Consider the following 26604-nt stretch of genomic DNA (forward strand, 5'->3'; position numbering starts at 1 on the left):
TTATTATAGTCAAATTCTCTCTGCTTAGGATGCGTTTAGTCAAATTCAAGACCCGTGTCTGTTCTCAATGGAGCTCTCATTGAATACATGATTATCTGAGGCCCATAAGTTAATGGGCTCATTATTTAAACCTAATGCATCGAGAATTGTAGAATGCTGGATTTTTTTGTTTCAACTTTCACAAATTAGTTCCGGTTAATAAAAATAGGATAAACTTGAGCAATAAAACCAAACATAAGTAACGATTGTGTAATTGTGTAGAAGAACCGCAGAATGAAAAAATCATTCAACTAATCTATAGGTTACTGAATCTACTAAAACACTATCCCAAGCCAAAGACATCGAAAGGTGAAGGTTTCTCTGTCGGAGTAGCAACAGAGTAACCTTGCATAAACTTCCTCAGCTTAACTAACTCATTAGAACCTGAGAGACGCTCCATTAGAATCTCCATCGTGATCTGATTTGGTTCACAGGACTGTTCTACCATCTCATCCATCAGTTTAAGCAATGTCTCCGATTGGCTCTTCTCTTTGAGACAGTTAAACAAGGCATTGTAGGTTTCAACATTAGGCCTCACCATCTTCATCTTCATTTCCTCTTTCAGCGACAGAGCTTGTCCGAAATTCCCCAGCTTAGAAAATGCGTTTATGAGAATGTTGTATATCACAGTGTTCGGATTGACCTTTGACTGCAAACCCATTTCCTTGAAGAGCTTCACTGCTTCGTTTAATTCTCCAACTGAGCAATAAGCTTCGATTACCGCTCCATATGTTACAACAGTCGGGTCTAAACCGTCTTCTCTCATCTGCTCCATCATTTTCTGAACACTCTGGAAGTCCTTGTGTCTGCCGAAAAACGAAATGAGAGTGTTGTAAGTGATGGAATCAGGTTTCATCCCTTCTTTTTCCATATCGGTTAGCATCTCATAGACTTTCTCTGCATTATTCTTATAACAAAACAACCCAATAAGCATGTTGTAAGCCAATAAGTCAAGAGAAAAGCCACCCTCTTTCAGTTTCTCCACCACTCTAATAGCGTCATGATCCTGCCTCGCTTGGCACAATCCAGAGATCAAAGCATAATAGATCTTTGCATCAGGAGAGCAACCAGCTTCCAACATTTTGTCAAACCAATGCATAGCCTTTTCTATGTTACTAACGATGCAACAAGCATGGATCAATGTCATATAAGTAATCACATTCCCTTTCACGCCTTCTTTTTCCATATCCATAAAGAAATGAACCGCCATGTTCAATCCATGGTGCCTGCACATTCCTTTAACGATTGTATTAAGAGTAACCACATTTGGTTTGATCCCGTCCTCCTTCATCTGAGAAACAACTTCTTTAGCCGTCTCAAGCCTTCCAGCTCTGCAATACCCATCGATCAAGCAATTGTAAGTAACTGCATTGGGCGCACAACTCTCTTCCACCTTCATCCTTACCAACAACTCCTCTGCTTCTTTCAACCTCCCCATCTTGCAGAGCCCGTCAATGAGAGTATTAAAATGAATCGAATCAGCTTTAATCACATTCCCATCTTCACTTCTCTTTCCACACATTTGTTCAAAAAAATCGAGTGCTTCATCGACCCTCCTTGATTTGCACAAAGTGTTAATAAGGATCCCTAAAGTCACAACATCAGGCCTAATTCCCATCTCATCCATCTTCAAGACTAAATCATTCATTCTACCAATGTTCATATTCCTTCCTAAGCATGACAAGAGCGCATTGAAAGGAGGAGCTTCAAGTGGGGCATTGTTCTTCATCAGGTCGCTTAAAATATCCCAAGCTGCATTGGTGCTACCACCATTTCTGCATAGACTATTAATAAACCGAGTCAACCAAACAGAGTTTGGGGAGACACCATGAGAGCTAAATCTTGAAATCAACTCAATGAGCTTTTCTTCAGTCAAAACCCTTCCTTTCCAAACCTCATGCAACACAATATCAGCTGTGATTCTATTAGGAGGAGAAACTGATTCTCTCTGAAGCATTTCGTCGAGCACCTTGAAGGCATCATCCACAAGTCCATTTCTTAACAACACATCGATTACAACATTACGAACTGGCGTGTTTTTCATACTCGAATCGAGTCCTTCGTATACGAGAACCGACTGATTCACCATACCCACACGCCCAAACCATCGGATCAGAAGCTTAGCGGCAACAACAGTAAGCGGTATGTTCTTCTCTTTGGCAATCTCGTAAAGCTGGAGAAGTTTATCACGCGAGTCAGGTCCTTCACTACCGGCGAATTCGATAACCGATTGTAATGTCAAGGAGAGAGACGCATCACGGCGGTTCAGAGACTCAGATTTCAAATCCAGGTACTCGAAGAACGAGATTGCTAGAGAGTACGATCCTAGCCGCCGCGTGATTTGAGCGAATGCTATAGGAGAAACAGAAGAAGAAGATACGAGAAGTGAGCTTAGCGACTCGCTCGACGCCCAATCATGTTGCGGGAGATTTTTCAGATTCTCCAAAAATTTGGCTACTACGGATTCTTGGCTCTCCGATTTGATTTCCGGCCGTGGTGGTTCAACATCATCAGAAAATCGGCGGAGGAATCTGACGTGGTTGAGCAGAACATAAGAGTTCCGGCGCCGGGAAATTGATAGCACGATACTCATCGTTAAGGTTTGAAAATGACGGCCACCGGGTTAAGTGAGACGACGTACTCTGTTAGGCGGATTGAAGTGTCGTCGTCACTCAAACGAACAAGAAGTTTGGGCCATTTACATTAATGGGCTTTAACACTTATTTGGCCCAAAAAATGGGCTACTTACCTTATTATGCATCACAACAAATACATTGGTTGTCTTCTTTACCTAAGACAGCTCCGAACCCTCCTATATTCCAGGAATGCTTTTTTTCTTTCTTTGCTTTAGACGTTCACATGTAGTATGAATCTTTGCAGGGATGTTTGATAGCAGAAGACCTGGATCCCCATATTGTCACCCACTGTGGGATACCTTCGACGGCATCTCTTCTTGCCTTTGACCCTATCTAATGCCTCTTTGGCTGTGGGAACATTGTAAGTTCTTGTCTAGGACTGTGTATTTTCTTCAACACTCTTTTACTTGAATAACCAGTGTAGTTCAGTCCTGAACAACCATCGGTGTATGCCAAAGAAATTATGGTTGAGATGAAATGTACTAGAAGTTTGGCTAATTATAGTGTTCTTTTTTGTTAACCCTTTGCAGAGATGGAAGGAGGATAAAAGTGATTGGTGGCGATAACATCGAGGCGATTCTAGCATCTCATAAGCAGTCACCTTTCAAAAACTTAGAGGTTTGTGGTATTCTGTTCATCTCTTGATATTTTGAGAGCCTATGATCACGTTCAGTTTCAAAATATTGGTGTCTGATTATAGCTTCTGTAGTTCCTTTTCTATTTCCTGACGTGCTTTGCTAGCTTAAATCTCTTTCTTCTTAATAATGGTTTACAAGAATTTCAATCACATAATAAACTTAACTTTCATGTCCAAATATCCTTTTGAGTCAATGTTGTTTGAGTGCTGTAGTGGGCTGTAATGGTTTCTCTTTAGTCTTCTGGATAGATCAACTTAGCTTGTGAACTTGGGACAGTCCAACCGCTCTGTGATCCCCAATTAATTGTAATCCACTTGACATTTTATCTGTCTTGTTTACAGTTCATGCAGAACCAAGGCTTTCTTGTCAGCCTCTCAAACGAAAACGAGATTCAGGTAATAGTTCAGTGTGATGTTCGAAATTTCTTTATTATCAGCTGATGTCGTCACTTCTGTATGGCTTTCTTGACTCTCGCCTTAAGAGTCATCTACTCCTTATTTTTCCCAACAACCTATTTGATTGGTTTCATCAACAAATTTTTCCTATTTGTTAGGTGTGGGACTTGGATCTTAGGCAACCAGCATCAAGCTTACAGTGGGAGTCAAACATTACTGCGTTTGCAATCCTTCATGGCACTGGCTACATGTATTGAGCTGATTTTAGGATTACAATTTGGAGAAAATTTTATTCCATTGATAAATACTCTAGTGTAATAAACTCTGTTTCTTATCTCGTTCACAGGTATGTTGGTGATGAGTACGGTATGGTGTCTGTTCTAAACTACTACAATGCTGACCAAGGGAAATTACTGCAGCTTCCTTATTATGTTCCAACTGATGCTTTAGCTGGTATGGGGTTCCTCTTCTAATGTGATGATCAAATGTGTTTAGAAGCACTACTGAGTTTAGAAAGTTTTAGTTTTCAGCTCTTAGTCATGACTTTGTTTTATAGTGGTTTATCTACCTTCACCAAAAACTTCGCAGAGTAAATCCTTAGCAGGGAGCCTTAACCACTTGGTAGTTCAGATCTAATGCAAACATAAAGACCTCCAAAGTAGCATTTAATTTATTCTTTCAAACTTATTTTCTCCCATTTCCCTTTTTGTGCAGAAGCAGCGGGGCTGTCATCTCCTATTGATTATCCGGTTGTTGGAATTCTTTCTCAGCCTTGCTCAAGGGGAACTAGGTGAGATAAGATTTGTTCTCATATCATGCTTGTTCTTTTACTTATGAATGGAAAGCATTGCTAGATAAGTTCATCAATTCAAATTTAATCATTGAACTCAAGTTCCTCTTCTTATAAATCGTCATTTTGCGATGCTATGAAAGTGTATTATAAGAAAGAGTGCGATCTTTCTTATAGTTAGTTTTCATGAATTACCCTGCAGAGTGCAGATTGTTGATTGCATTTTCAAATGGATTGCTTTTTCTTTGGGATGCATCAGAAGATCGTGTTGTGTTAGTACGAGGAAACAAAGATCTACCTGTGGAGGGTAAAACAGTCGGTGATTCTCTTGAAGCCTCAAATGATGAGTTTTCTGATCTTGAACTTGATGGAAAAGAGATAAGTTCTTTGTGTTGGGCATCAACTGATGTTTCAGTTCTCGCTGTTGGCTATGTAGATGGGGATATATTGTTTTGGGACTTTTCTGACGGGCAAAAGGGTAACCCATCTAATCACGTTGTTAAGTTACAGTTGTCTTCGGCTGAGAAAAGACTTCCTGTCATTGTTATACATTGGTGTTTGGATGTATCTCGCAAGAGTAGTGGTGGAAAACTCTTCATCTATGGTGGTGATATCATTGGATCTGACGAAGTACTTACGGTAAGAACTCAGCTTAAATCAAAACGTTCATAGCACATATTGGTGATCTTGGGTCAATTATAAACCAAGTATCTTTCCAAAGAGAAACATACGAAAAAGAGTCACAATTTTTCTTCTGAACGTTTATATGTGCCTTTACTTCTGTTTGGCCTTAATGTCCATAAGTCATAAAGTAAAAGAGTTTGGTAGTTTTGGTATCAATTTATAGAAGCCTTGAATTCTAACAAATTCATTTTTGCAGATCTGATTCTGATTTCAAGGAGTTCTGCTTGCAAGTGTTGTTTGACTGTATAAGTAAGGATAGAGCAGCTCTTTTGCAGGTAATTGTAAACTTAAGGCCACCTAACCCTATAATGATTCAATGGTTATTACTGTGTGGAACATTTATGTTGTAGTTTATTTGGCATGTGTAATGTTCTAATCTTGAGTATATGTCACACAGGTTTATTTATCCATGTATACAAAACCATTGGTTCAATGGCTGATCTGCTTGTCAAAAGCGATGATAGTAACGTGTGTGATTCACTTTCCATCTCAAGTCTCAAGGTACTCTTTCTGCAACAATGGAACTGAAAAATACTAGTATTGATTGATATACATTTTCGTAACAACCTGCTTTGCGGTCCTATCTTTGGATCTAATAATATTTAATGATATCAGGTTGCTCTAGCCTACAACCAACGAGGCGGTATCAAGTGGAAGATTGAGCTCTTCAGGTGGCTTTGTACAATCGATCTTCTTAGCAGCGATGAGAAAGAGATGTGAAGAGATATTGAATTGGTCAACGGAGCTTAGTTTGAGGAACTATCTGACGACAGAAGCATGGCCTAATGATGATTGAGTATAACAACTCAAAGTTGCAGAAAGATAGAATCATTCTGTCATGGTATTTGAAATGGTTCAGCGTACCATCTCCAACGACCATCAAAGCAGCAGTGGAAAAAATCAAATCCAAATCTAAAAACTCAACTTCGTTGATACCTTTGTTACGGTTGCTGTTACCAAGCACGCATATCAGTGCGATTAGTGAAATTGATAGGGTCTATTTTTTTTTTTTATAACTCAAATGAAACAACTGGATTATTGTAAAAACATGATTTCGCCGTACTCCCTTCGTTGTTGGGCTGTTGTTAATTATTGTAGTAAGATTATTTAATTTGTTGGAGCAAAGCTCTCTTCTTGGGGAAAAATCATGGTCAATTTCAACAAATAGATGATGGTGATCACTGATCATTGATCAATGTGTGTTGACGACTAAGGCTATGTGCAATGAGGTTGTTGAAAAAGTTATTCAACTGCTTAATTACTAGAAAATAAAAAATCTACATGGACTCATTCTTGTTGAATCAATTCAATATGTTGAATCTGATTTTTTGGGGCCCACAATCACATATGCTACGTTCTAACTTTTGTTTTTGTTTTTTTTTACATGTGTTATATTAGAGTAAGATTTTGAAGATTTTTTTTTTACTTTATCATTTCAAAATCAATTATTATGTAGTAAATAAAATTTTTATAAAATAATTTTTATATCAAAATTCAACATTTTTTACACTCTATAAATAGAGACTTGGTTCATTTTATTCCCATACCAAAAAAATCATCATTTCTAGTATATTTTTTAAATTCTTCTCTAATAAACTCTTGTTTATTTTATATTTTATAATTTTGTTATATTAAAAATTAGCTAAAAATATAAATTTTCAATTTTAAAAATAATAATGTAACTTTTATTAATTTTAATTATTATTATAAATGTGTGTTTTCAAATTAAGTAAAAATAAGAATATATAGTGAAAATAGTAGGGTAAGGTGTTGAATTTTATTAAACAAAACTATTGAAGAGGTTAAAATTGATTTAGATGTTGAATGATTAGGTGAAAGAAAGATAAAATGATGTGGAGTGTTAAAAGTTGAGGTGGAGGGTGTTGAAAGAAAAAACCATTGTACATGGTCTAATGAGCACGACAAAAAGCATAACTCAACACAGATATTGAAATAGCAGATAATGAAATTGGACCGGGTTCAATGACACAAAGAAACGGGACCGGAGCTAATTGGTTTGGATAAGTTGGTTCGGATTAAATTGATGATGCAACATTTTATAGTTTTGGACCTTTTTTTTTTTGGTTCAAGAAAGATCTCAGCAATTACTAAAACATTAATTAATAATGAATGGCTGTAAAAGATACGATTTGTTGACAAAGATACGATTTCCAAAAGATTTCCTTTTTTTTTTAATAACCTACTTTAATGGTCTATCCACCGTTGGATCTAAAAGACAATTACAATCTAACGGCTGTAATAGAAAAATAGGATTTGGCTTTTATTAATAACCGTTGGGGTTCTCATCGCTCTCTATAAAGCACAGAGGTCTCTTCTCCTCTTCTTCACTGACACAAAGAGAGAGAGAGACTCGTCCGTCTTTCAGGTGGCGAAAGAGAAAAAAAAAAAAAAGAGAGAAGAGTTAGGGTTTGATTTGATTGAGTTACGGCGGCGACTAACTAGGTTAGGGTATTGAACAAATCAGAGGTATTTCTTGTTTTCTCCTTCTTCTGAATTCGATTTTTGTATTTGATTTGACTGAGTTAGGGTTTTGATTCGAAAGTTTGTATTTTTTTTTTTTGATTGATTGATTGGTTTCTACTAAACTTAAAACTAACGAAGATTCATTCTTTCATTGGCTATCTGAATCTGATGCTTGATAGTCTTTCTTTTTTCGACTCATTCAACACGGTCCTCCTAAAGGTGAAACCTTTTTTGTCTCTCCATCTAAAACTAATGGAAACATGTTCACTATTCCAATGAAAGTTTCAAACTTTGATATATACTTAATAAGATATTTTCAATTAACTAACCATGTGTTTTTTTCTTTTATAGGTTATTGGAACTCATTCAACACGGTCTTCGTCCCCGAGCTTTAAGTTCTTCGCCCCACACACAACAGAGTGAGTTCATAATCGGTTTAAAGTTTTTTTCTTTCTTTTCATTGTTACGATTTTAATTGCTTTGATGAAGCTAAGAAAGATTTGGTTTTATTGCTTTCTTCACAGAATTAGGGGAGGAGTAAAAGATGCACACTATATGCAGGACGCAGCAACAACAACGATGGAATGTAAAATTTATATCCTTTTTTTCTTAATCTCTGTTAAGTAAGTGATCTCAAATTCCTTTTCTTTACTGTCTTTTTTCTTTTTCTTAACCTGTTTGAAGTTAAACCTTTATTCAGATGTAGATGTTTTTTGAATATGATGCAGCTTGTGTGTGTGGTAAAATTAATCTCAGAACCGTGGACAAGACCACTCATTATGCCCTCCTGTAAGTATAATTCCCGATACTTAAATTTGCTTCTGGAAATTCATCATAGAGCGGTGGATTCGAGGAGGCTGCTAGCAGCATATCAAACTCAGTGGCCAAGGTTCCATTTTTTTTCTCTGGCTCTTTTTGGTAATTGGCTTGGAAACATTTATCTTGACTGAAGTGTGGCTTATCATGGCTATGTTGCAGGTTGTACATGATGAGCTAGTGAAGTTGTGATGGCTGCTCGAGAAGTATCTGAGCTACGCTTTGGTAAACCAGGTCTTAAAGCCCTAGAAGACCTTTTCCTAAACAATTAGACTTGGTACTCTCTAATCTCACTCTCTCTATATCTTTCCATCCTTCTTCTTCTTCTTCTTCTTCTAGTTTGCAAATTCTCATATTCTTTTTCTGTTTTTTTTGGCCATGGATTTATTTAGGTGATATTATGTTTTCATGGATGTTTGATGAGATTCATGCCTTGAAGCAATTTAAAGTTGCCGCTGATCTCTTGGCCAAGAAAGATGATTTACCTCCACTATATGATAGTTGCTACATTAAAAATAATAAGGTCTGTTTCTCTGACTCTAAATCTTCATATGTTTTCTTTTTCTTATGGATCCGACAATGTTCCATATGTTTTGACATGTCTCTTTCTGGTAGGTGCGTGTTGTGTTGGCCATGGAAGATACATAACACAAGGAGCCAAGTGAAGGGCCCACAGCTGATGTTTGTTCTGTTTACTGGTGGACTCAGGAAAGAAGCTGCTTGCAGAGCCAAACTCAAAGGCTAAGGTTTGATGTTTTTTCTCTGCTTTCTATTTTACATGTTTTTAATTTTCCCTCACTCACGCAATTTCTCAGCAATTTCAGGCCCGTGATTAGAGTTCCTTGTACTCAGAGCTGAAGTCAACGGTGCTCTTCTCCATCGAGACATGTATGTATGAAGCCAGAACTTAGGAGAGATTGTGTCTGCTACATGTCGTTTTTCACACCTTCTTGCTTCCTCTACCCGCAATCCAGCTTCTATCTTTCTCCTCCACGGTTTGCCTTCCAACCTTGCTTCTTATTTTTTTTTCGTTTTGATCTCTGTTGAGTGGTTTTGTCATATTGTTTTTTTATTTGTCTTCTTTGTGATGTTCTGTTTTGTGTAGCTGAGACGAGAGCTATGGAGTTTGGTGAAACCGAAGAGTGTTGTTGGCCATGGAGGATACATATATCAGATGGACCCAAGTGAATAGCCCAGATGTTTCTTCTGTTGACTGAAGTGTGGCTCATCACTGCTATGTTGCAGATTGTACATGATGATGAGCTTGAAATTGTGATGGCTAGTGGATTCGAGGAAGGAGGCTGCGTGCAGATAGTTATAATGCCTTGTAGGTAATTCCCGATACTTGAATGGCATCTTTTAACGTCTTGTTACATTTAGTTTTACAGTGAACAACAATTATGCCTTGTTTCTTTCAGGCACCGTGGATCATCCCAAAACTAGTAGGAGATGTCACATGTCCTCCAAAAGGTAAAATTTTTTTGTCTCCAATCTCCACACACAGATTGAGTTAAAATCAGCTTAAATTTTTTTTTTGGGGTCATTGTTACGATTTAGATCAGAAGGAGACTGATATTTTTGTTTTTTTTTTTCCTTTGTTGCTTCTCTAGATGGTCCACAACGTTGCAGCAGCTTCCTGCTCTTATCAAGTATACTTCATTTATTTTTGTTCATTCTATTTGATCCACTTTTTACTTGGGAAATGATTTGATACATTGCGTGAACTTGTTTATAGGCTGCATCTTTCGTGGCCAATGTTGATGAGTGGAAGTGGAAGTTAGGCGTTCTGTTGGCCAATGATAGCCAACAAGAAATTGTTTCCAGAGACAAAAGGGATCGATGGGATTATGAGCAAATTTCAAATCTTGCCAAGAGAATGGGACTGTACAGGTATAGAAACTAGACCTTTATGTTTTTCAATACCAATTTCGTATCTTGCACTATGTGCTAACCTGATTTCTTGTTTCATTGTGTTTTTGGTTCTAACTTAACAGTGAGATTTGTGGGAAGTGGTTGTCGCAAGCGAGGTTTCCTCTACCCAATTACCCGCCAGATTAGGATGACAATCGACCACAACGAGAGGTAACATTGCCTCCCTTGGTTTACCAAAACCATAAGGCACAGTTTATACTTGTAGTTTAATATGCTGAATTTGTAACGCATCCCATTTTGCAGGTGGTACTTCCTTTGAGTTAGCAAAGAATGGTTCCTGCAGAACACCTTGTGTTACTTTCTCTTAGAAGTAGTTGGTATTTGATAATATTTGATCTCACTTCACTTCACTTCACTTCTTCTGATTCTTTGGCTCCCATCATCTTCTCCATGGCAACATTTGAAGGTATGATTGACAACTAATGTTTTGCTGCAACATTTTGGTTTCTACTCCCTTGTCTTGTTTTTTCGTCTTTCTGATATGAAATCCATTTTTTCTTTTATAGGTTGGAATGTTTCTTGAAGGTATGTGTGGAGCCTGGATGGCTACCAACTCTCGTGTTAGCTAAATCGTGCCAAAAGGTAAACGTACTGAATTATTTAGCTTTATTGTCTTACTGTATCAGATCCTAACTTGATTCTCCCTTACAGTGATCATTGTTTGAATTGCTGCAGCATGGCCAACTTGTTTTCGTAGCATATTGGAGCTCAAAATCGGACGTGGAGTTATTGAATATGATGTAGCTTCTGGAAAGATTATCATAGAACCGTGGACAACACTTATGCCCTGTAAGTAATTCTTAATACTTGAATTACATCTTCTTTCACTAGTCGTTTGATTTTTTTTAACGTCCTCTTACATATGGTGTTACCATGTTTCTTTCAGGCCCTGTGGATCATCTCAAAACCAGTCAGTTGCAGTCCAAAAGGTTAATATATCAGATCCTAAATTTACTAGAGTTATTTAGCTTTGTTGTCTAACTGTATCAGATGCTCAACCAATAATCCTTTATACAGATGTGGAGTAATTGAATATGTTGCAGCTTTAGGAAAGTTTATCATAGAACCGTGGAAAAAACTTATGCCCTGTAAGTAATTCCCTATACTTGATTTGCATCTTCTTTCACTACTCGTTTGAATTTTTAATTTCTTGTTACATATGCTTATACCATGTTTCTTTCAGCACCTGTGGATCATCTCAAAACCAGTTGGAGATGTTATGTTAGTCCTCCAAAAGGTGAAACTTTTTGTCTCCAGTCTCCATAGTGAAAAGACTATCTATTTTCTCAGTTTCTGATTTTATATGGATCACGTTCCGCTCAACTGGTTCCTACTGTAGCTTCCAGGTCTCTGTGTGTCAAATGTAAATGGAATTTTCGGTGGTGGTTTACTCGCTGCTGGATTATATTGTAAACACTTACCTACTTGTCATTTTCTCATCTTTGATCTCACCAGTATATTCAAAGTTTTATGTGTGTTTGTTATCTGCAGGTTGTATTGTTACAGAATGAGGGGTGATGCATACTATATGACGCAGCAACAACAACGATGGAATGGAAGATTTATATCCTTTTTCTTAATCTCTGTAAGTAACTGATCTCAAATTCCTTTTCTTTACTGTCATTTTTCTTTTAACTTGTTTGAAGTTAATCCTTAATTCTGATGTAAAGTTATTGACAACCAGCGTGTGTAACGTTATCACAGAACCGTGGACAAACACACCTATCCCCTGTAAGTATAATTCCCGATACTTGAATTGCATCTTCTCTGCACCAGTTGGAAATGTTACATGTCCTCCAAAAGGTGAAACCTCTTTTGTCTCCACAGACAGAGTGAGTTAAATCTGCTTAAAGTTTGGTTCTTTTTTTGTGTGGTCATTGTTACGATTTGGATCAGAGGAGACTGATATTTCGGTTTTTTCTTTTCTTGCTTCTCTTGATGGTTCACTTTCTTCACAGAATCGGGGATGATGCACTATATGACGCAACAACAACAACGATGAAATGGAAACTTAATATTCTTTTTCTTGATCTCTGTAAGTGATTCAAATATTTGTTCATTCTCAACTTACAATGATCATTAATTGTTTGAACCGCTTTTGCAGTATGTCCAAATTGAAGTGTACGAGTGAAAGTACTATATATTTCTCAGTTCCGATTTTATATGCATCACGTTTCTGTTTCAGCTCCATTGGTTCCTACTATAGCTTTCCAGGTCTCTGTGTGTCGAAAGTAGATGGAAGTTTGGGTGCTGGTTTATATTTTGGTAAACACTTTCCTACTTGTCATTTTCTCATTTTTAATCTCACAAGTATATTAATGTTTTTAAGTGTTTTGTTATCTGCAGATTGTATTGTTACACGAGGCTTCCTTCAACATTGGCGAATCTATAGAGAATGGAGATTTAGATTCAGGATGCTAACGCAAAGGCGACAGCAAATATCAGTCTGCTATTTTGGTAACATACTAAAACTCTTTTTCAAAATTTGTGTACGTCATCACATTGATATACATAAGAAGTTTCTCACCGTGGCAAAAAAATGCAGGATAGAAAGTAAAATCTTTATGTCATCGAAATTGACTGTCAGGAGACCTCTTAGATTGAAAGAAGAATATGTTGAGGGTTTGGTGTAATCCCCAACCGTCATTGAAGAATCAGTTTCTGAACAGCTAATGGGCGCATTGGGTCAAGCTGCCTCAATGTTGTTGCAGCTTCCTGCTCTTATACTTTAGCCAGCGGTCTTAGAAATCCCCCGAGTAAGCTAATTAATTAGAAGGGTAATCTGCTAATTCCACGGTTTACTAATCTGCCGTTCACGGGCATAACAATGTCTATAACCCTACTATCTTTCCTCACAATGTTGGTCTTGGAGCCACCAGGCAAGTATAGCCTAAAACGTTTATTTGGTAGTGCATGTTTCCCGTCTCTATTTTTATGAACGCGATCTATACCTGATAGTTTTTAGTTTCACAGGATTCGTAATCTGGTTAAGAGGATTGGAGCAGCTACTGTAGTCGAAGTCAGAGCCACTGGAATTCCATACACATTTGCTCCTTGCATCCCAGTTAAGTTTCTGTATGCTGGATCTTATAAGTTCACACCTTCTGCCAAAGTGTTATAAATATCTTTGGTACTTTGGACATTTGTTAAAGTTGGTTCTCACTCGCTTTTTGTAGGTTTGTAGAGATCCCAGATGGGGGTAGGTGTTATGAGAGCTACAGCGAGGATCACAAATTTGTGGAAGACATCACAGACGTCATACTTGGTTCACAAAGAGAGCCTCCTTCCAACTATAAGCATGGCGTTCCATTTGTTGGTGGCAGGTAAGGCTTTTGCTAAATTGGTTGTGTTATATGAGCTTTACATAAGTATGTTCTTCCTTCAATGCTGTGTTATTTTGTCAGGGATAAAATTGCAGTATGTGCCAAGCATTACATGGGAGATGGTGGGACAACCCCGAGGAAAAAATGAGAATAACGCGGTGACTTCTTTACATGGTCTTCTTAGTGTTCGCATGTCTGCTTATGCTCATGCAGTTTACAAAGGTGTTTCCATAGTGATGGTTTCATATACAAGCTGGAATGGTGAGAAGATGCATGCAAATACTTAGCTTATCACAGGTAATTTGATTCTAATTGTCTTGACACTAGTCCTAATAACTATAAAAATGCTATATTGGATTCCTGAAAATGATCGGAGCACTGGTTGAGAAGGAAAATCTAACGGATCTTGGTTTGTGTTTTATCTAAGTGCTGAAAAAATATGTTCCAACATTTTCTTATAACTACATGTATCATGAGTCATGACTGACATTCCTGCGTGCTTTCTTTTTGACCTGTTGTAACTAGGGAAGCTCATTGATTATCCCCGTTGATCCCAAGCTGGGGAAAATGCTGATAATGGGTGCCATCTTCTGCTGCTTTGACCCGATCCTGACAATTGTATGTATAATAAGGACTCAGTGTCAGAGATCCTTTCCTTCCACCTCAAGACGAAAAGAATGCAAGTACAAGGACTCATGATTCATTTTTATGAGTTATGTTGGAGGATCGTCTATAAAGCTCTCCGGTGATGAATCCGTTCAGGATCGTCTCTCGTCGACTCCTACTCTCGAACTCGCCTCTTCTCTTCTCCTCGATTCCACTAAACGATGCTTCTGGACACGAGCTGCTGTTCACAATGACTAGGGTCAAAATACAAATCAGAGGTATCTTCTTCTTCTGAATCTATGAATCCCTTTGATTTGATTTTTAAAAAGTTTGTATTTTTGATTGATTGGTCTCTTCTTCTTTTTTTGTGAAACATGTTCTTACTATTCCAACGACGACTCGTTCATTGGCAATCTGATGATTCTATTGATGGATGATGGTCTTTGACAGTCCCCCCGACTCAACACGACGGCCATCGTTGTCTTCGTTCGCTTCAAGTTCTGGTCGACAGACAACATAGTGGGTTAAATTTTGCTTATAAGTTTGTTTTTCTTTTTTCATTGTTAGATCGGAAAGAAACTGATATTTCGTTTTGTTTTATTGTTGCTTCTCTAGATGGTTCACTTCCTTCACATAATTGGGGATGATGCACACTATATATGACGCAGCAACAACAACGATGGAATGTAAATTTTTGTATTGTGTTTACGTTTCAGAGATGGATAAGGATGAGAAATGTTTGAAGGATGACAAAGATCTGGATTTTATGAGGGATACAGAGGGATACTGGTGGTATCTTCGATTGAAGAGAAGGAAGAGGTGCTTCAACCTCACTAGGTACCTTTTGATTAGCTTCCAGGTTTTTTTGATGTATTTCACACTTTTTTTCTTTTGCGGAGATTAATCTTTTTCAAAATTCAGGTGTTTTAGAACCCGAAGAGATATCAAGAGGATGTTAATAGATCAACCTAATCCATCTCCACATTTCGAAGTGACTCTACTGTGGAAAACAGTCAGGAGTTTGTTTTGTTTGAAGATGTAAGAAGAGAGTCTATTCAAAGGTCTGCTAAAGCATCTGATGCTAAAATTGATGGCCAACAGAAGTAGCAACTAGCCCAAGTAAGTCTTCTTTATCTGAAGTAGAGCGAGTGGAACCAGCTTTGCCTGACTAAGCGGTTATATGTCTTTACCGCACATTGGCATGTCTCTCTTTTGATCTAACCTATTTCTGTGGTCTAGCTTGAGCTTTTTAGTCTATTAGTGGCTCTCTATTAAGGAGAAGGATCTACTTTCTTAGTTTTTTGTTTTTGCTTTAAAGTAATGAAGCTGTTACTGTGCATTTTTCTTGTTATGGCGGGGTACTAGTATATCTAATATGAGCTGTAATCTTGGATGGAAGTTTTCCATCATACATCGAGTAGACTGACCCGCTACTGTGTTTTAATTTTGTGGCATGGGAAGAATTGGTTCGTGCTGTTGTGTTTACACTAGACCGCACGCATTTGTAGGCTTGTAGCAGTAAATATTTCATTTTGTTTTCCAATTTGACCAACTTTTGCATCCACTGTCTGAAATTCTAGATACGGGGGATGTACTTGCCTCACCAGGAACAATTATATTTGCTAACAACTGCACCTTGTGGATTCCTCTTTTTACTCCCTTCTCGGCTAACTTTCCCTTTACTTTAATTATTTCTCAGACTAAACCCAAAGCCAGTCTTAGAAATCAGAGTGCTAGGGCACAAGGTCTAGGGAAGGCAACAAAACAGGTATACTATCACCATTCACTTTGGTGCCTACTAAGTTACATATAAAGGGGATTAATTTCCTTAGTCAAACTTCATTTCATAGCTCGAGAACAGTGGGGTTCTCGTAGGTGTACTAATAAACTTGAACTGGCTCTGTTGAATCTATGAATCAGCAGCGTGTCATCAGTTGGTATAGCTTACCGTATAGTGAACCACATAATAAAATATTTGATTCTGTGATTATTATGCAGCCTGTTGCTCCAAGAGGTCTCAGTGCATCCATTTCTAAGCCACCAAACGGACTCAGCGAAGGCAGGCCCTTGCAACAACTTCAAACGAATAGGGCATCATTAGATATAAGCAAATCCAAGCAAGAAAAGAATTCCAAGTTACCTGCGGGTTAGTCAGAATTTGTTCTTAAAGTGCTTTACACTTGTTTTTGAAAGATACTACATGACCTTGAATAATACAACAGGTAAGGAGCCTCTGGGTCCCAGAATACCCATTTCACGACGTGCTAAAGCCGTCTTGCCAAAACCTGGTGTTCCCGTTAAATCTTCTTTACGTTCTTCAGTTGCTTCAAAGAATGAAACGACCTCTTTATGCTCTTTTCTAGAGAGCTGTGCCAGTGCTTCATCTAGCGCTTTTCACAAGCCTTCTCAAGTTCCAATAAAGAAGAAGAATGAGTCATGCTCCGAATTAGCTTCCCAGTCATTGGGTAAATCGATCTACATCTAGAGGTATTATGGGCCAACCGAGAATCTCACCCCACCCAACCAATAAGACAACCAAGTCCAAGCTTTCCTCTAGTGTACCATCTGTTGGTTCTATCAGTGACTGTTAATCAGAGTCATCACGAGCTTCTGCTAATGGTAACAAGGACATGGTCTCTGGTGACAAGGGCCCTCCTGCAAATGATAATTCAGTACAAACTGTGAAGCCTCTGAAGAACTCTAAAGATGTATCTGCTGCCCAAGCTGATGCTAAAGAAGGCATGAAACGAGTTTCAGCTATCAACGGTGGTTCGGTTCCTCCAACTTCCATGAAACCATCAGGTCTTCGTGTGCCATCACCAAATATCGGATTCTTTGATGGAGTAGGTTCCCAATGTAAGTGTTTGTTCCTTGAGATTGGACCAGATCTATTTCTATGCGGACGCTGAATATGGTAATTGATGTCTCTCTCTCTTTCTCTCTTTGTGATACAGGCCAGACATGGATCTGCATCGGCCAGTAAGAAGTCTGGAAAGTCTCAACCCGTAAGGTCTCCAATACCATGTCATCGAATGCAAAATCTAAGGCAAGTTCAAAGCTTGTCTCTGCCTCATCTCCTAAACTGCCAAAGATTGTATTCCAAAATCAATGCAGAAGATCAACTCGAGGGATGAGCTGCATGAAAGGAATAATTAGGTATACATACAATGAAGCTCTGATTTTTTAAGTTTCTCTTTTAAAAATAGGAATTTCTCTGTATGTTAAATTCTTATGTGCGTAAAGAAACTTGAGCTAGCAAGTTCTAGTATTGATAGTGAACGAAATTAACATAAGCTTATAAGATATTCGACCTACCACATCTACCAAAAATAAGTCTTAAAATAATCTGTGAACCCAACAGAGGATAGAGTGGGCTGCAATGTCACATCCTTGCAGTACCATCAAATATTACAGTCTCTGTTTTTTTCATGCAGACACGCAAACTTAGTGTTCAGCTTTTCATTATTACACTCATTTCCTATTTTCATGTATTTTTTTAAGAAGACTTGACACAAATTGGGAATCCGCTTCTGCTTCCTTTTGACTATAATTTATTACAAGTTATGGGGCCAAACTGTAAATTAAAGATATGTGAATTAGAGTACAATGTTTTTTCAAACACAGAGGTTTTGTTTGACGGTCAAACTTTGACTCCTTTCTCTTTCATTCTCACTCTTTCTCTCTCGGCTATAAAAACAATATCTCAGTTCTGTCTGAATCATCGACGTTTGTATCGTATCCCTCTCTCACTAGCTTTTAGAGACCCATTTCGACTCTCTCTTTCTCTCTAGCTTCTTATATCTCCATGGCTGAACATGATGATGACGTTTTGCTTCCTCGTTTCTTCAAGCTGTACGTCTCTCATACAGCCTCTGAATCATTTGTAAGAATAACTCTTATCTCTTCCTTTTTCTTCTTTCTTCTGTCTTCCGTAAACGTAGTAGCAAAAGTCTCAAACTTTTAGGAAAGTTAAAGTATCAATGAGAGAGTTGTGCTTTTTGGTTTGAATCTTTTAGTTAGTTTGCAGTTGGGGTGAATCTGTTAACTGTAATGAAACCAGAATGATAGAATGAGCTGTGAGTGGTAACAAACTTTGGGTTTTTTTCCTTCGTTTCTTGTGAACTAAAGCATAGGTTAAAAAACTGTCGTTGGTAAACTTGAAAAACAGAGAGACCCGATGGCTTTTATGACAGTTTAATGTGTGTAAATAATACGCTTGTTAAAACTAAGACACCATGGTTTCTGTTTGATTTAAGTTATAACAAGTTAACATGTATGTGTTTGGATCATCAGGCGATTCCTTTGTCTTTCATGGAACATCTTGCTGATCCATTGCCAAACACAGCAAAGCTCCAAGGCACTGGAGGAAGAGATTGGACAGTGAGCATGAAGAAAATACGTGACGGTGTGTATTTTACAGCTGGATGGTCAAAGTTTGCACAGGACCATGAACTTGTGGACGGAGAGTACTTGACATTCGTGTATGATGGTAACCGAACCTTTGAAGTTAGTGTGTTCGGTCGTTTGGGTTGTAGAGAGACCAGATCTGAAGCGGAGACACTAGAGCTTTCTGGTTCTAGTTCTGATTCTGAAGAAGACGAAGAAGAACCTTCAACGGATGTTGAATATGACATTAGCTTAGGTGAAGATGAAGAAATCAGCCAGAGTCTTTCTCCGCTTGAGGAGGAAGAGACTGAATCTGATGCTGCTGCAGGTGTGATAGTCTTTTTTTTCAAAGTATTTAAACATCGTTAATCCAAAAAGCTAGTATTGTTAAGCTTGTTTTGTTTCAGTTTTTGAAGGGAACGTAGACATGAAAGCGCTAACTAATCCACATTTTCCAACTACCCTCAAGGACAGGAATACTGAACTGGTAAAAGACTTAAGATTCAGTTACTGTCTCTCTCTTTACTTTCATTGGGGTTCTTACATGTTGTGGTGGTTTTGTTTTGTGCAGATTATTCCAGCCAGTGTTGTGAGAGAAAATGAGCTTATATTTGGTGATTCCGTAAAGTACATTGATGGTGAAGGGACCTTGGTAGGGCTTAGATGCAAATGGGCAGTTGATACGGTTCGTTTCAAAGGATGGAACAGGATTTGCAGAAGGAACAAACTTGAGAAACACCAAGATACTGTTGAATGCGAGCTTCTTCATGACCGAGAGAAAATGGTTCATTCCATCAGAGTCCACGTCATCCGCGGAACTGCTTGATCCTCTCATCACCATCACCATCATCATTATCATAAGTACTGTGACATGAGTTGCTATGACTTTTGTGTTCTTATGTTTCTTCTCAGGTTTTATCATAGTGGTAGTAGTACCTTCTTTATCCTCAAGAAAACTTATGAACTTATAGCTGTTTGTTTCTTGTTATGTTTTGAATGCTAGTATTCCATAATGGGGACGAATCTTTAGTTTTCTCATAAAACTGAACGTAAGTTTTTATATCAGACTCATTACTTTATTACAGAATGAGGACAAATCTTTATTTTTCTCAAACAACTATCCCCTTTGTTTTATTAATCAGCCACCACCCTGAACTCTGAAATAGCTAACTCCTACGGATTACACCAATCTTACCCGCAAAAAGCTATCCTATATAAGGATTTTTATTTCTTCAACCATAACTACGTACTCAAAATGAAGATCTTAGAAAATTGCTATAGCTGTCACTGAGAAGATGGTGAATCTGAATGCTCCATCTTCTCAGCTGATGCTGCTGCAGCAGAAGCAGCCTTATCTAATCCCAACTTCTGTAACTCGCTTAAGAATCCATCAAGGTCGCTTGAGGAGATCTTGTAAGGGCTGTGAGAAGGACCTGGAAACAAGTGCTCAGATACTTCTTCCTTATACTCCAAGAGCGATTTGTTGATCACTTCTCCTACTTGAGCGTATTGTTTGCAAAACTTTGGAGTAACCTGAATTGGAAAGAGTGTAGGAATGCAACACAGCGGAAACAGTTAGATTATAAATCGTAAAAGCAGGAGGATGGAAGAAGGATGATGATTTATTATGATAGATGATTGGTTCAGGATTTAACCCTAGCATGATGTGGATGCTGCATCATCCCCAGAAGATCATGGTAGACTAAAACCTGCATCCACGAGAAATAGGTGACATACTTTATCAGAATACTAGAATAGTAGATAACTCACTCTTTTTGTGCTGATCTTACTCTGATCACGCAAAAGGCCCAATGATTGAGAAAATGGTTTATTCCAGTCACATCAATATAAACACACAAAACCGAAAAAGCCTAGTGTCAAAACGAACCTGTCCACTACAGAAAGGGCCAGCTCCTATACCAATGGTGGGAATATGAAGAGCAGAGGTTGCAGCAGCAGCCACGGGAGGCGGAACACATTCCAAAACAACCGAAAAACATCCAGCTTCTTGTAAAGCCATGGCAGTTTCAACAACCTAATCACACAAAATAAGAATAAATCGTTTCACCACACCTTAACAACTAACCTTATCAAAGATTACATACACATTCATACCTTAACAGCACTAGCTATGTTTTTGCCCTGTGGCCTAAAACCACCAAGAACACTTATAGCTTGAGGAGTCAACCCAACATGTCCCATAACCGCAATCCCTGCTTCCACAATGGATTTTGCAGCAGTGATCCTTGAAGGTGATCCTCCTTCAAGTTTAATAGCATCCATTCCTCCTTCCTTAAGCACTCTAACTGCACTATCAACCGCCTAAACACCATTCAAACTAGAGAATTCAATCAATCAAAATCAATGATTTCAAAGGGATTTAACTGACAAATTTTAGCCTCCAAGATGCTTAATTTGAAACAAAGCATCAAACTTTACCTGATTGGTGCTAGATTCATAAGTACCAAAGGGCAAATCGCCGACAAGAAGTGGCCTTTTGGCTCCACGAGCGACGGCGCGACAGTGAACGAGCATCTCGTCTAAGGAGATAGGAAGGGTGGTGTCATAGCCATGAACAACCATGGCAGCTGAATCACCAACGAGACAAACATCGATCCCGGCTGTATCGACGTGAACGGCGGAAGGGTAATCGTAGGCGGTTACGACGGTTATCGGCTCACCTTTCCGATGTTTCTGTCTCAATTGCGTCAAAGTCACTCTCTGATTCGGGTTTTGCGGTTTCGGTCCTCCGTAAACCGTGTTTTCCGGTACGTTGCTCATAAACCGGACGGTCCTCGAAACACGAGAGCAGCTCCTGATGAGCGAAGAAGCCATTGTTGCTGTCTGATGAAAATTAAATTTTTTAAAATTTAGAGACTTTTTTTATTTTTTTGGATAAATCTAAAATAAAAATGGAAACTTGAATTAAAAAAACGATGTTGATGACTCACGCGCTGGTGTCTCCGATTCCAAAGTTGACTGCTTTCGTACTCTCTCTATCTTCTACTCCATCAAAATCGTCTCTTTCGGTTCGTGGTGTCATCAATCTCTACCGTCGCCGGAGATCTTATCGTGTGTTCACCTCCATGGCTGTAGCTGGGGAATCGAGGTCGGAGCATGTCACAGGGAAGTGGTTTTCTGTGCCGGAGCTCCGATTACGTGACCATCGATTCATAGTCCCTCTTGATTATTCCAAAACTTCTCCCAAAATCACAGTCTTTGCTCGAGAGATCGTTGCGGGTAACTTCAAAGATCGGGGCTTTTTGATTTAAAAAAAATCTAAAATTGAATCTGTTTTGATTGAAGTTTGAATTTTTAATATTTTGCAGTGGGGAAAGAGGAGCAAGCAATGCCGTGTTTATTGTATTTACAAGGTGGTCCAGGATTTGAAGGACCAAGGCCTAGTGAAGCTGGTGGATGGATTCAAAGAGCTTGTGAAGAGTTTCGTGTTATCTTACTCGATCAAGTATGATACTACTTTATATAGTTTAATGCTTCTCTCTAGACACTCTTCTTAGTCTTTGTGTTTGGTTCCTACAGAGAGGAACAGGCTTGTCAACCCCTTTAACATCTTCATCAATGCTTCAATTCAAATCAGCTAAGGAGTTAGCTGATTATTTGGTTCACTTTCGAGCTGATAATATAGTTAAAGATGCTGAGTTTATTAGAGTTCGTCTTGTTCCTAATGCCGATCCTTGGACTATTTTGGGTCAGGTAAGATTTTTTTGTCTTGGTATTGTCTATTAGTCGCTCTACTTCAGTTCTTGTCATTTGATTTCTTGTTTATCTTTTTTTCTTCTGCAGAGTTTTGGTGGCTTCTGTGCGCTTACGTATTTGAGCTTTGCGCCAGAAGGACTAAAACAAGCGCTAATAACTGGAGGAATCCCACCAGTTGGCAAATCATGTACCGCTGATGATGTGTATGAAGCCGGTTTTGAACAAGTTGCTCGCCAAAACGAAAAATACTACAAGAGGTTCCCTGAGGACATTGAGATTGTTCACGAAATCGTTAAGTACTTGGCTGATTCTGAAGGCGGTGGGGTGAGGGATTACAACATTTGCCAAATCCTGTGACCAGTTTAGTTTAGCTCTTTACTTTTCTATGTTTCGTTTTCTTTAGGTACCTCTTCCATCAGGAGGCATTCTCACTCCTAAGGGTCTTCAAACTCTTGGTCTTTCTGGTTTAGGATCAAGTACTGGTTTTGAGCGCCTTCACTATATGTAAGACTCTAGCTTTGCTTAATTTTGTTTTATCAGTCACCTCACGTGTTCTGTGTTGAATCTCACCGTCTTTATTGGTCGTAGGTTGGAGAGAGTATGGGATCCTATCTTAGTTACTGGAGCTCCAAAACGTATAAGTCAGTTCTTCTTAAATGCTGTAAGAAAACCTCAAAATTTTCTTCTTTTTCGAGTATCTGTTAAAGAGGGAATTGATAGTCTGAGATGTGTTTATTGTTGCTGCAGTTTGAGAATTGGCATTCTTTTGATACAAATCCACTATATGCTCTTCTTCACGAGGCCATATACTGTGAGGTATAGTCTCTTCAAATACCTCAACGTCTTTCCTATTTCATACATTTGGTTCCACTTGTTGTCATGTTCTCTTAATTGGAAACTTATTCAGGGTGCTTCATCAAGATGGTCTGCTCATAGATTACGGGAAAAAACTGAGTTCAAATTTGATGCAATGAAGGCAGTTAAAGAAAGTCAGCCTGTACTTTTCACGGGAGAGGTACATGTTTCATGTATTTCTAATTATATGACTAATTGCTCATAGCTTGGATGATTGGTTCACGTTGGTTAGCTAAATTAGAACTTTGGATTTATTACATAGATGATATTTCCATGGATGTTTGATGAGATTCATGCCTTGAAGCCATTCAAAGCTGCTGCTGATCTCTTGGCCAAGAAAGAGGATTGGCCTCCGTTGTACGATGTTGCTAGATTGAAAACTAACAAGGTCTGTATTCTGAATCTTCATCTGTTTTTTCTTTTCTTATGGATCAAACAATGTTCTCTGTTTTCACATGTCTCTTTCTTTCTGGTAGGTGCCTGTTGCTGCTGCGGTATACTATGAAGATATGTATGTAAACTTCAAGCTAGTGACGGAAACAGCTTCTCAGATTTCGGGTATCCGACTTTGGGTAACAAATGAGTTTATGCATTCGGGTCTTCGTGATGCTGGAAGACAAGTTCTTGATCATTTGTTGGGAATGATCAATGGGAAAAAGCCTCTCTTTTGATTCCTTGTAATAGTCAGAGCATATATGACTTGTGGTTTTCTTCTTTGTATCCTCTTTGAGAATTAAGTGCGTAAAAGAAAGAGAATGAATAAAGAAAGTCTTTCAATTTTGAGCTTCCTTTCCAATCAATGTTCATGAAAAAGATTCTACATTGTCGATCTTTACAGGTGAGCCATAGTGAGATCATATATAATGTCAACTGTCAACTATTATACAACTCTGTAGATATCTGTTAGACTATGTTTCGAATCGTACAATAAGTATAAAAATTGTGCAAGTAATTTTACCAAACTGGAAGGTGTTGCTGTCAGTCAGTACTGTGCTTTATTACGGCTATTGCAGGAAATTTTGGCTGTGTCATGTAATATTTATAGCTACCGTAGATGCTGAGGGGATATCTGGTGCTAATCCTGCTGAAGTACAGAGTACAGAGCTTTGGTGTGTGTTTACAAATCTGCTACAATAAGCAGCAATATGGAGGGCTAAGTTTGCACTCAGGCTGATGATGAAGTAAAGTTCATGTTCACTGGAAAGGAGCTTCTGAAATTGTCCTAGCATCATGCCGTAAGACCTAGATTCGTTTCTCGCTTCTTGTGTGTTGCTGTTTCATATGCGAATGCTTGGTTTCTAATGGTCTTCTTTGTTTTCTCTCAGGAGGTGGTGAAAAACCAACAGCCAACAGCAAGGTATGTGTTGCCAGTCTATCAAAAGAGAGAAGGTTAGTTGGATTTTGCTCTTAGTATCTTTTTAACTTTATATACAAACTTCCAACAATTATTGTATTGGATCTGATGAGTTTAAATACTGATATGCAAGTCGAGATGTTTGCCTCATGTAGATGATATGGAGACAATGCAGGCAAATGAAGTTCTTTACATTGCTGCAAATACTGGTAAACTTCAAGAGATTCCTCCTGTTGATCTCCGCATGGTTGAGAGGCTGAGAGAGTCGGATGTATGTGAGTATCCTAACTACTTTTATCTTCCATATCTGATGATGTTATTAGTAACCTATTATACCATATATATACATATTACATAGGGCCTCATTGTGTCTAAATACTTCCGTTTCTGCATACTTAATATTAGGAGATCGTGTCTCTAATGATTGTCAATGAACGGACTGAATAGACACGCATATATAAAAACTTAGTAGGCTCTATGAGACTATAATTAGATCCCAATCGCTTTTTAACCCCAAATCTGTAAGATGAGAGACTTGCTGAGCAAGGCTATCGCTATCTATTTATGGAGAAGATTGTAAATATCAATTATTACCAATTCCTTTTTCTTTTGGGGCAACGCATGATTCGCATTTGCTTCTTTTTTTTTTTTTCTTTTTCCCCTTGTTCTACTATTTTAAAGTTCGTAAATCTAAGGTTTTGTATTATCTTTGGTAGGCGATTAAAAAACTCCCAACAGCAATGTCTCTGCTTCTCAGCCACCTCTGGAAACTTTCTTCCCTGAAAACACCTATAGTCGTCGTAAGCTTCTCTTCTCCTGATCTCTCCAATGGCTTTGTGTTCTGTAATACTCCTTGTATAATGTATGTGACTGTTACTACGCAGAGACACCTCACCGCTCGTTCTTTCTCAACTTCCTTTTCGAAAAAGGTTTCCAGATCTTCTTTGAGTAATGGGGATGTGGGATATATCGAGTTTTTTGAATATCCTTATAATGGGTTGATGGAGGATCCAGGAACGATAGGATCATCCAAAGGAGCGGTTGCTACACTGAAGGAAGGAGTAGTGTCTCTCCAGGAGCAACCAGAGCCAAATAAGCCAGATGCAGATCGAAAACGCATCTCACTGCCTCCCCTTGTAACTCTACCTCATTGCCAAACCCAAATTGTAACCAACGTAGCTCTGTCATCTTTTTTCCCCGAGGAGGAAGACTTTGTTGTGGCTATCAAGTTCTTGGGACCTCAACTTAGCTTATGTAGGCCTGCTCGAAGCCCTGACTGGACCAACATAAGAATCACGGACCCGACTTTTTTCAATTCACGTGTCATGTATTCCAAGAAAGATGATATGTTCTCCATGCCTGCTTCTGGAGGCTCCTACATTGGATCATGGAATCTTGGAGAAGAGTCGAAAGACATTCACAAACACAAGATGAAGCAGTTGCGGTTTCATAAATTTAGTCCCGAGCGGGTGCATTCAGAGTGGGAGCGCTTGAATTCGTATTGCACGAGCGAACACTTGGTGGAATTTGAACCCACCGGTGAAACTTTTTTGGTTAAGTGGTACACGAAGAGCAACTTCCGTAGAAAGGAAACGCAGCGCTTCATCGTATACGAAATAGACGAGAAAGGAAACGCGGTGTACACTAGTAACATTGACAGTCTCTGTATCTCTCTCCACTCCAAGGCTGAAGCTATATGTGTCAAGTCTAGATATTTTTCTGAAGAAACAGAGCCAAACATCATCTTTTTCAAGGGTCTCCACGACTCCGGAATAGCCCATCTCAACGGCGCTCCACCACTCCGGAATAGTCCGAGCACAACAGCTAAACACTTTTTAGTAGATGAATGAAGTTTTCTAATTTAGTTATAATCGAAAGAAAAGAAAAAAACATTGCTATCATGGTTTATTATTCAGCACAAGCTTTTGAGAATATTATTATATATGGTG

The 26604-nt window shown here is 38.5% G+C and overlaps 7 protein-coding genes and 1 long non-coding RNA gene across 58 annotated transcripts; 6 read left to right on the forward strand and 2 right to left on the reverse strand.

Annotated features, from left to right (window-relative positions):
* Positions 1–105: 105 nt before the first annotated feature.
* Positions 106–2632, reverse strand: LOC104788443 (pentatricopeptide repeat-containing protein At5g28460). The gene has a single exon (XM_010514197.3). The coding sequence runs from the start codon at positions 2630–2632 to the stop codon at positions 323–325; it is 2310 nt and encodes a 769-aa protein (XP_010512499.2). The 3' UTR covers positions 106–322.
* A 52-nt stretch (positions 2633–2684) lies between these two features.
* On the forward strand, positions 2685–6307 carry LOC104789824 (uncharacterized). Its single transcript, XM_087452192.1, has 10 exons — positions 2685–3036; positions 3206–3293; positions 3655–3708; positions 3867–3958; positions 4055–4161; positions 4423–4498; positions 4701–5137; positions 5379–5457; positions 5580–5683; positions 5798–6307. Exons 3-7 carry the CDS (start codon positions 3658–3660, stop codon positions 4807–4809), a joined length of 435 nt encoding a protein of 144 aa, XP_087308318.1. The 5' UTR covers positions 2685–3036; positions 3206–3293; positions 3655–3657; the 3' UTR covers positions 4810–5137; positions 5379–5457; positions 5580–5683; positions 5798–6307.
* Positions 6308–7499: 1192 nt separating this feature from the next.
* On the forward strand, positions 7500–16469 carry LOC104788444 (uncharacterized). Of its 50 annotated transcripts, none has more exons than XM_087452200.1 (36): positions 7500–7669; positions 7846–7885; positions 8018–8085; positions 8191–8289; positions 8395–8555; positions 8645–8759; positions 8875–9005; positions 9098–9228; positions 9307–9477; positions 9588–9813; positions 9901–9952; positions 10093–10131; positions 10218–10372; positions 10477–10564; positions 10658–10820; positions 10921–10996; positions 11066–11203; positions 11301–11343; positions 11432–11502; positions 11598–11651; positions 11754–11823; positions 11906–11999; positions 12119–12246; positions 12373–12449; positions 12600–12679; positions 12761–12871; positions 12960–13293; positions 13388–13478; positions 13591–13737; positions 13819–14034; positions 14263–14621; positions 14794–14862; positions 14959–15180; positions 15265–15462; positions 16043–16111; positions 16342–16469. In XM_087452200.1, the coding sequence occupies exons 17-23, from the start codon at positions 11197–11199 to the stop codon at positions 12167–12169; spliced, it is 390 nt and encodes a 129-aa protein (XP_087308326.1). In that variant the 5' UTR covers positions 7500–7669; positions 7846–7885; positions 8018–8085; positions 8191–8289; positions 8395–8555; positions 8645–8759; positions 8875–9005; positions 9098–9228; positions 9307–9477; positions 9588–9813; positions 9901–9952; positions 10093–10131; positions 10218–10372; positions 10477–10564; positions 10658–10820; positions 10921–10996; positions 11066–11196; the 3' UTR covers positions 12170–12246; positions 12373–12449; positions 12600–12679; positions 12761–12871; positions 12960–13293; positions 13388–13478; positions 13591–13737; positions 13819–14034; positions 14263–14621; positions 14794–14862; positions 14959–15180; positions 15265–15462; positions 16043–16111; positions 16342–16469. The 50 variants fall into 50 exon arrangements, with proteins under 50 accessions (XP_087308326.1, XP_087308342.1, XP_087308365.1 ...); XM_087452216.1 differs by having other exon boundaries at positions 12960–13170; XM_087452219.1 differs by having other exon boundaries at positions 7530–7669; positions 9298–9477; positions 11090–11203; positions 12519–12679.
* A 367-nt stretch (positions 16470–16836) lies between these two features.
* On the forward strand, positions 16837–17673 carry LOC104789825 (uncharacterized). Its single transcript, XR_015558321.1, has 2 exons — positions 16837–17199; positions 17298–17673. It is a non-coding gene; the product is annotated as an uncharacterized LOC104789825 (long non-coding RNA).
* A 312-nt stretch (positions 17674–17985) lies between these two features.
* On the forward strand, positions 17986–19828 carry LOC104788445 (B3 domain-containing protein REM20-like). The gene is made up of 4 exons (XM_010514199.3): positions 17986–18226; positions 18637–19057; positions 19137–19216; positions 19301–19828. Exons 1-4 carry the CDS (start codon positions 18149–18151, stop codon positions 19553–19555), a joined length of 834 nt encoding a protein of 277 aa, XP_010512501.2. The 5' UTR covers positions 17986–18148; the 3' UTR covers positions 19556–19828.
* Positions 19743–22185, reverse strand: LOC104788447 (3-methyl-2-oxobutanoate hydroxymethyltransferase 2, mitochondrial). 2 transcript variants are annotated; one of them, XM_010514202.3, is made up of 6 exons: positions 21681–22185; positions 21169–21573; positions 20845–21051; positions 20618–20764; positions 20385–20438; positions 19743–20262 (listed from the first exon to the last, which is right to left on the reverse strand). In XM_010514202.3, the coding sequence occupies exons 2-6, from the start codon at positions 21562–21564 to the stop codon at positions 20014–20016; spliced, it is 1053 nt and encodes a 350-aa protein (XP_010512504.2). In that variant the 5' UTR covers positions 21565–21573; positions 21681–22185; the 3' UTR covers positions 19743–20013. The 2 variants fall into 2 exon arrangements, with proteins under 2 accessions (XP_010512504.2, XP_019101733.2); XM_019246188.2 differs by having other exon boundaries at positions 20923–21051; positions 21681–21821.
* Positions 21545–24080, forward strand: LOC104788446 (uncharacterized). The gene is made up of 10 exons (XM_010514201.2): positions 21545–21969; positions 22059–22195; positions 22270–22443; positions 22534–22770; positions 22850–22950; positions 23035–23107; positions 23194–23262; positions 23354–23461; positions 23564–23689; positions 23778–24080. The coding sequence occupies exons 1-10, from the start codon at positions 21666–21668 to the stop codon at positions 23970–23972; spliced, it is 1524 nt and encodes a 507-aa protein (XP_010512503.1). The 5' UTR covers positions 21545–21665; the 3' UTR covers positions 23973–24080.
* A 1473-nt stretch (positions 24081–25553) lies between these two features.
* On the forward strand, positions 25554–26544 carry LOC147945030 (uncharacterized). The gene has a single exon (XM_087452247.1). The coding sequence runs from the start codon at positions 25657–25659 to the stop codon at positions 26503–26505; it is 849 nt and encodes a 282-aa protein (XP_087308373.1). The 5' UTR covers positions 25554–25656; the 3' UTR covers positions 26506–26544.
* The last annotated feature ends 60 nt before the right edge of the window (positions 26545–26604 follow it).

The sequence above is a fragment of the Camelina sativa genome, chromosome 5, assembly GCF_030686135.1.
Source record: "Camelina sativa cultivar CO46 ecotype springtype chromosome 5, ASM3068613v1".
Lineage (NCBI taxonomy): Eukaryota > Viridiplantae > Streptophyta > Magnoliopsida > Brassicales > Brassicaceae > Camelina > Camelina sativa.

Excerpts from the sequence above, each read along its gene's own strand:
- LOC104788443 (XM_010514197.3), bottom strand. The coding sequence starts at position 2,632 with ATGAGTATCGTGCTATCAATTTCCCGGCGCCGGAACTCTTATGTTCTG.
- LOC104789824 (XM_087452192.1), top strand. The coding sequence starts at position 3,658 with ATGCAGAACCAAGGCTTTCTTGTCAGCCTCTCAAACGAAAACGAGATT. Across the intron at positions 3,709-3,866 it reads CAAACGAAAACGAGATTCAG|GTGTGGGACTTGGATCTTAG; the intron begins GTAATAGTTCAG and ends CCTATTTGTTAG. Across the intron at positions 4,162-4,422 it reads TCCAACTGATGCTTTAGCTG|AAGCAGCGGGGCTGTCATCT; the intron begins GTATGGGGTTCC and ends CTTTTTGTGCAG.
- LOC104788444 (XM_087452196.1), top strand. The coding sequence starts at position 10,685 with ATGGTTCCTGCAGAACACCTTGTGTTACTTTCTCTTAGAAGTAGTTGG. Across the intron at positions 10,821-11,089 it reads CTCCATGGCAACATTTGAAG|CATGGCCAACTTGTTTTCGT; the intron begins GTATGATTGACA and ends GAATTGCTGCAG. Across the intron at positions 11,824-11,905 it reads ACTCGCTGCTGGATTATATT|GTTGTATTGTTACAGAATGA; the intron begins GTAAACACTTAC and ends TGTTATCTGCAG.
- LOC104788445 (XM_010514199.3), top strand. The coding sequence starts at position 18,149 with ATGGCTGAACATGATGATGACGTTTTGCTTCCTCGTTTCTTCAAGCTG. Across the intron at positions 18,227-18,636 it reads ATACAGCCTCTGAATCATTT|GCGATTCCTTTGTCTTTCAT; the intron begins GTAAGAATAACT and ends TTGGATCATCAG. Across the intron at positions 19,058-19,136 it reads TGAATCTGATGCTGCTGCAG|TTTTTGAAGGGAACGTAGAC; the intron begins GTGTGATAGTCT and ends GTTTTGTTTCAG.
- LOC104788447 (XM_010514202.3), bottom strand. The coding sequence starts at position 21,564 with ATGGCTTCTTCGCTCATCAGGAGCTGCTCTCGTGTTTCGAGGACCGTC. Across the intron at positions 20,765-20,844 it reads ACATAGCTAGTGCTGTTAAG|GTTGTTGAAACTGCCATGGC; the intron begins GTATGAATGTGT and ends TTGTGTGATTAG. Across the intron at positions 20,263-20,384 it reads AGCATCCACATCATGCTAGG|GTTACTCCAAAGTTTTGCAA; the intron begins GTTAAATCCTGA and ends TTTCCAATTCAG.
- LOC104788446 (XM_010514201.2), top strand. The coding sequence starts at position 21,666 with ATGTTGATGACTCACGCGCTGGTGTCTCCGATTCCAAAGTTGACTGCT. Across the intron at positions 22,951-23,034 it reads TTTGAGCGCCTTCACTATAT|GTTGGAGAGAGTATGGGATC; the intron begins GTAAGACTCTAG and ends TATTGGTCGTAG. Across the intron at positions 23,263-23,353 it reads ACGAGGCCATATACTGTGAG|GGTGCTTCATCAAGATGGTC; the intron begins GTATAGTCTCTT and ends AAACTTATTCAG.
- LOC147945030 (XM_087452247.1), top strand. The coding sequence starts at position 25,657 with ATGGAGGATCCAGGAACGATAGGATCATCCAAAGGAGCGGTTGCTACA.